General features: G+C 54.2%; 1 protein-coding gene across 1 annotated transcript in view; it reads left to right on the forward strand.

The window, feature by feature from the left end:
- Positions 1–4: 4 nt before the first annotated feature.
- The window catches only part of TLE5 (TLE family member 5, transcriptional modulator), a gene marked incomplete at its 5' end in the record, with an annotated part of 8220 nt that continues 1728 nt past the window's right edge, over positions 5–6496 (forward strand). Inside the window, 4 exons of the mRNA XM_010171761.2 lie at positions 5–114; positions 1657–1720; positions 4197–4241; positions 5801–5863. Coding sequence (XP_010170063.2) covers positions 5–114; positions 1657–1720; positions 4197–4241; positions 5801–5863 — 282 coding nt within the window. The remainder of the gene's footprint in view (positions 115–1656; positions 1721–4196; positions 4242–5800; positions 5864–6496) is intronic.

Consider the following 6496-nt stretch of genomic DNA (forward strand, 5'->3'; position numbering starts at 1 on the left):
TCTCCTGTCGTTCAAGGGCTCCTCTCACCTGCCGCAGCAGCTGAAGTTCACCACCTCCGACTCCTGCGACCGCATCAAGGATGAGTTCCAGCTCCTGCAGGCCCAGTACCACAGGTACGTGCTCCCCACGCCGCCGTGCCCGGCCCAGCCCGGGTCTGCCCGGTGGGACTGGCAGCCGGGGGCACGAAGGGCAGGAGTCATTCTGATTCTTCTGCTTCGTCCCTTGGCTGCACGGACCAAACGGGAACACCACGGAAGGGACCCTCCTTGGGTCATGTGGCTCAGGTCACCCTTGGCTAGAGGAGAAGCCAAGGCAGGGGATTAGTCGTGTCCATTTGGGAGCCCAGCAAGGAGAACGTGCATCTTCCCTCTCCAGCCAAGGTCTTTCCTCCGAGCGCTGCTTAGCCAGGACAGTGCAGAGGCTTTCCAGGACTCCCCTGCCTTGCTGGGAGTTTTCCTTGGTTCTTCTTGCTGGCTGCCGTTACTGGGCAGCGAAAAAAAAACAGGCCTCCCCTGCCTTGCTGGGAGTTTTCCTTGGTTCTTCTTGCTGGCTGCCGTTCTTGGACAGCGAATGCTGCAGGGAGTGCTTAAATCCAAAAGCTTCCACTTTTCTGCAGGTGTGTGTGTGTGGAAATACTCCTGCTGACCCAAAAGCTGGCTTGGAACACTCTTGTTGCCTTGAGTGTGTGCATGTCTGAAATAAAGGTGAAGCTCTTGGGTTAAATCAGCTGGGTGATGCCCTCTGCTACAGCCCAGCAGGCTGCCAGGCACCGTTAGCGGCGTGTGCCGTGGGGCTGTGACTTCCCTGTCTGCCTTCCCCTGGCTCGGGCTCTGCCAGGCAGCCAGGTCACAGGTTTGTGGTGCTGCCGTTCTGGCAGGAGTGGACAGAAAAACTGCTGGGAAATGGCCATTTCCTGGTGTTCCCGTGTCTATGGGCAGTGCCAGCGAGACACCCAAGAAACATGCCCACTGGAGGGGAAAAAAAACCCCCCCCCCCCCACTCCCTAGTACTTAATCTGCTTGAGAAGAAGCAGGTTTTTTGTAGGTGAAGCTGTTTCTTGTTTGAAACATAAAACCGCAGCACATGCCGGCTGCAGTTGCTCGGCTGGTGAGTTGGAGTCTCATAAAAGATTGAGAGCAGCAGCACTTTGTCTGAAGGGTGTGAAGAACCAAGGGGAGAGAAAAAAAATCCTTTCTTCTAGAGGGATGTGCTGCACTTGGGCCTCCTCCCCACCAAACGGAAACGGATCTGGCTTTGATTTTGAGGTTGTATTGGGGCATCTCTTGAGTGCTGCAGCCAGGCCAGTGCTAGAAGCTGTCCCCAGCTGCCAGTGATCAGCTGAGAAAAGGCAAACCCCTCGATGGGCAGCCACCTCTGCTCCTGCCCAGCTTTAGCTGAAAGGATTGCCATGGCAAGGTTTGCCTGAGGAACGTCCAGCTGGTGGGTAGCCTTGCACTGCTTCTGAACATGTGTTGGTGGGACTCCAGCTGGGAAGGTGGGAGTGGGCCCCGTGACCCAGCTCCAGCCACCCCTTGGAGTTGGGTTGGCAGTGTCTTGAGAAGCCAGGATGAGGCCGTGCAGGAAGCAGCTGCTCTGTGGCGATCAACTCTCTCACCTCCTGTTTGTGGTTTTCTTACTGTTTTCTGACTTTTCAGCTTGAAGTTGGAATGTGACAAACTAGCCAGTGAGAAATCGGAGATGCAGCGTCACTACGTCATGGTAAGGACCAGCCCCGACAGCGCGTGGGTGGGGGCTGCAGTGCTGAGCAGGTGCCTCTGCCTGGGTTTTGCCTGGCCAGGAGCCTTTGCCCCGTGGAGAGGCAGGTCTCTAGGCAAGGCTAGCGTTGGCTTTTCTGAAAAACAGGGCATTTTTGTGTGGGTGTTGTCTGCGTGCAGTGTATTGTTGAAGTGCAGGGAAGTAGCAGAGAATTGTTGGATGTAGAAAACGGATGGGCCCAGTGTCTGGCTGCTTGATGGGTGGCCATGGGGCCCTTGGCCTTGTACAGACTGGCTGCTTGTCCTCACTGCCTGTGCCCTTGGGAAGGTGACAGCTCTTAAGCACCTGCAAAGGAGCTGCAAGGTGCTGGTGTGCAGGTGCCTGGGGACTCTGGGAGAGTCATGGCCAGTGAAAGAAAAATCAGTGCTCTGAGAAGTTCTGAAGCTGGGAAACCCCACTAGCCTGGTGGGAATTAGAAGCAGAAACCAGTTGCTGTGCAAGAGCTAAACTCTCCACACTTTCTTGTGACCCCAGCAGCCTTGCAGAGCCATGATGTTAAGCGTTAGCACATCTTGCTGGTGCACAAGTCCCAGTACAAAGTGTGCAAATCCCAGGGCAGTGCCTGGTAAAGGCACGAGACGTGCCACACATGGGCAGCAGGCTTGGCCAGAATGCTAAAGAGAAATCCACCAGGAAACAGCCATGTTCTTGTAGGCAGGGTGATGGTTTGCCTACCAGGTGGTGCCTCTGTCTTCCCACGTGTGCAGAAGCCCTCATAGCAGAGGGGAGTGATGCCAGGCAAGGTTGGGATCTGTTCCTTTTCTTCCAAGGAGTTAACAGGAGGTTGGGATACTGTCCATAAAGATGGGCTGGTGCCTGCTTGCTAGCTGCACCTGCCCTAGAGGGAAGAGAGAGGGTGTAGAAATTAATATGGCAGCTCTTCAGGGAGAGCGAGGACTTTAAAACCAGAAATAAGGGAGCTGGTCCCTCCATCCTCCTGTACTGCCTGTGTGTCCAGGCTCCAAGGCTGTGAGGAGCAAGGTATGCTTGGGGCTGGGACCAAGGAGAAGAGGTCAGAGCTTTCCTCTTATATTAATGGAGAAGCCTGCCCCATTCTCACTGATAATGGATTGCTTCCTGGGCCTTGCAGCCTGCCTGGAGACTCTCATCTCCAGGTGGGGCTGAGATAGATTTGTTTATTTGTTTGTTATGATATTTTTTTTTTTTTTTGGTTTTAGTTCCCCCCCCCCCCCCCCTTAATGCTGATGGTCACCAGAATTCATTCAGGTTCCCATCAGCAGGTCAGCAGCAGAGGGGCAGGGCTGTTGCTCATTGTGCAGCACTGGAGGCTTTGCAGGCGCAGCAGCTCCTGCCTTGTCTGCGTGGCTGGGCTGGAGTTGCACAGAGCTGCTGTCGCTCACAGCAAGTCACGGGAAGCGCAGAGGAGGGTTTCTGTGAATGTGCAGAGCTGCGACAGCTGCTCTGATTTTTGAATAAGTCACAATTAGCAGCTTAGGGGTCGGGCTTCTGCTTCCTGCTGTCTTCAGAATGCAAAGAAGCCTCCAGAGCCAGCAACGGTGTTTGAGCAGACTGAGATTGTGGGGATGCTGAGCTGGGCACTTCTCAGACTTGTGGCATTGGTACCAACACGCCAGTGATCTTGAATTAAATGAGCGTGGATATGGATTTTTCCTTCCCTTTGGAAGAATCAGGATTGCAGCCTGTGAGCTGAGGGAGGAGATTTCTAAACTCTCAAACATCAGCCTTAAAACAGCTTCTTCCAGGGGTCAGGAATTAGCTTCTCTTGCCAATAGATTGCCTGTTGCTGCTCTGCAGGGATTTTCTGTGTGGGGTTTTTTTGTGTTGGGGTTTTTTTTGTGGTTGGTTTTTTTGGTTGGGTGTTTTTTTTTTTTTTTCCACACAGCTGGAACTGTGCAGCTGGATGTGTTACTTGCTAAATGAAGCCCAGTTGTGATCTCTTCCATTTGCTGCTGAAGCAGCCACGTGGGCTTTAGGATATTGGCTAGGCAAAGCTTGTAGAGTCAGGCTGCCTCGTTTGGCTGTAGATGTGAAAGTCTGTGGAGCCCTGAGCCACCTCCCAGGTTTGAAGCAGCATCACTCGCTCTCACCTTGACGTGGACTGCTGAAAAGTGTCTGTGAGGGACGTTGCCTGGGGCCCAGTCAGCAAGTTCCCAGATCTCTGTCTGCAGCAGTGTGAGGCTGGAGCAGGGTGGGCAGGGAGCGCCTGGGCTCGATGCTTCTGCCTTGGACCTGGAGCGTGTCTCTGCCTGTGTTTGCCTCCTGCTGTCTTTGCTTCTTAGGGCTGGACTCTTCTCTCCTTCCATCCTTGCCCAGCCTTTGTAGAAGACCTTGCTAGGAAAGCAGGAGTAGTTCCCAGCACTGCTGTATGATGAAGCATCTTTTGGTGGAGATTTGACTTACCATTTTTTTTTGTTGTTCTCTTCTCCCCACTCTACAGTATTACGAGATGTCTTACGGGCTGAATATTGAAATGCACAAACAGGTAGGGAGGGGGACGGCATTTCCAAGTGCTCTGAGTCCTGGGGAGGGTGGGTTGTCTGCTGTGCTTTGCCCTCTGTCATTTTAGTGGTATTTCAGGAACTAGAAATGCCATGAGTCTGTAAAATGTCAGAGCTGCCTTTGAAATGCAGGGAAACCCCCACCTCTCAGGATCACAGTGCCAGACTGATGGCTCCCACCCCAGGCTGGGGGCAAGCTCTGGCTCTCCCCAAGGCCTGAACAGGTATTTAAACACCAGGCAAAGCAGCGCAGGCAGGATGTGGAGTTGTGGCTGAGTCAGTAGGTAGATGTGAGCCTGGTGTGGAGGGCAGGAGATGACCCCAGATCCCTCCCAACCTTCCTCCCAGGCCCCAGGTGGCTTCCTGGCCCTGCTGCCTTCCCCAGTGCCTGGGAAGGCTCGTTGTGATCACCCCGACATGAGAAACCCCTTTGTCTCCCCCAGGCTCTTGCTGCAGTTAGGCCAGAGAGCACTTCTCTTGGGCTGTGATGAGGTAATGTGATGGCAGAGCTTCTCAGAAAGCCTCCTTGTGATGGAGCCTCTGCTGCAGCCCGGATAAGTTTGTTCATTACCCTCACTGGTGGTTAAGTTGTCAATTATCCCCAGTGGCTAATTACCTGTGCTGTTAACATGAGCCTCCACTGAGCCTGACTCCATGTGGCTGCAGTTTCCAGTCACAGTCATCTGTGTCATGGCTCAGTTATAAGCCTCTTAGCACAATTCTGCTCCCCACAAAGGCATTGGTACCTTCCATCCCATCACCCTCATTGGTAAACCCATGAAACTGGCTTCCCTGGGAAAACCTGCATCTTGGTAAAGGATCTAAGCCACGAATCCTCACTGCTGTCCCATGAACTGTCTCTCAGCCTAGTCCTCTCCCCTGGGGTGCTGGTGGGGCCCCCTTGGCTGGTTTTGGTGTATGCTTTAACCCCTTGTCTCTCTATTTCTTTTGACTCCATTGGAAAGTGATTTGAAAGGAGTTGGTAGCTTTACTTGTTCCCAGGAGAAAAGCATTTGACACACCAAAATTTGCCACCTGCTTGCATGAGGCTAGCAAAGAAGCTGCCAAGTCCCTGTGGTCCCCCCTCAATATCCCCAGACCTGCAGCTTGGCCATGGGGAGTCTGGCAGTGGGGAGGGGGAGTCTGAGGAGGCTGAGCAGCAGGTCTGTGGGGCAGAGCAGGGGTCTCAGCAGCACACGTGTCTGTGTCCACATGGCAGATGTAATTCAATACATCCCCACCTGGGTCTCTAATGTTTCCTCTCTGGTTGCTCTCGATTTGTTAAATGAGTATTGGAGACCCAGAGAGGGTCTTTGCAGTCAGCAGCACGGATTCACTTAATGATGTAGGGGAGGGATCTTAGGGGCGAGGAGACCCCCCCCCCTCCCTTGGAACCAGGACACTGCCAGCATCTTTCCAAGAGGAGTGTGCTTCCTTAGGGCTGTTTGGGAATCGGGGAGGGTGAAGGTGGGGCCGCCGGTGCTGAGGGTGGTCAGTCCCAAGCTGGCTGATGCCGTTGCTCTCCATTCTTCCCACGTTCCAGGCTGAAATTGTCAAGAGGCTAAATGGGATCTGTGCGCAGGTTCTGCCCTACCTTTCACAAGAGGTGAGTGAGGCTCTGGCTCGCGGGGGGGAGCGGAGGTCCCATCCTGCTGCGGGGGGCAGTGAGGTGCTGTGTCCCTCCTGCCCCTGGTCAGGGAAACTTCATCACTTGCTCTGAGCCCCTGTGTGGGGACGAGCCCTTTGAGCAGCCGCTGTGCCGTGGCCAACGTGCCCATCCATCCCCTCCCAGTCCCCTCTGCTGGCGGCTGCAGACAAAGATGGGCTCTGTTCTCTCCCGCCCATGACTCCTGAGTCATCGGCCACTTCTGCACCAGCAGTGGGAGCTTCGGGCAGCTTATTGGGGGAGGGGGGAGTTTAAAAAAAATACCTCCATATGGCTCCTCCTTGAGATCTAGTTCATCTGCCTCATTAATTAATGCTGCTGATAGGCTCCTCCCACTCCCCTGAGAAATTAATTGGGAGGGCTGGGAAGTTGCTGCCCGAGGCAGGAGGAAGATGAAGCGCCTCTGGTGCTGTATCTGTCCATCTCCTCGCACAGCCCTGCAGAGACTGAGCTCCAGGGCTGTTCTCGTGGCTGGTTTTGGTCAGGATTAGCTGTGGGACGGAGGCTGTTTCTTGCTCTGGGTTAGCTGCGGGGTTGGGGGACAGGCTGGGGTTTTTCCCACCCCCTTTTTCT

This window comes from Antrostomus carolinensis, unplaced genomic scaffold (assembly GCF_000700745.2).
Source record: "Antrostomus carolinensis isolate BGI_N321 unplaced genomic scaffold, ASM70074v2 scaffold42280, whole genome shotgun sequence".
In the NCBI taxonomy this organism is placed as follows: Eukaryota; Metazoa; Chordata; class Aves; order Caprimulgiformes; family Caprimulgidae; genus Antrostomus; species Antrostomus carolinensis.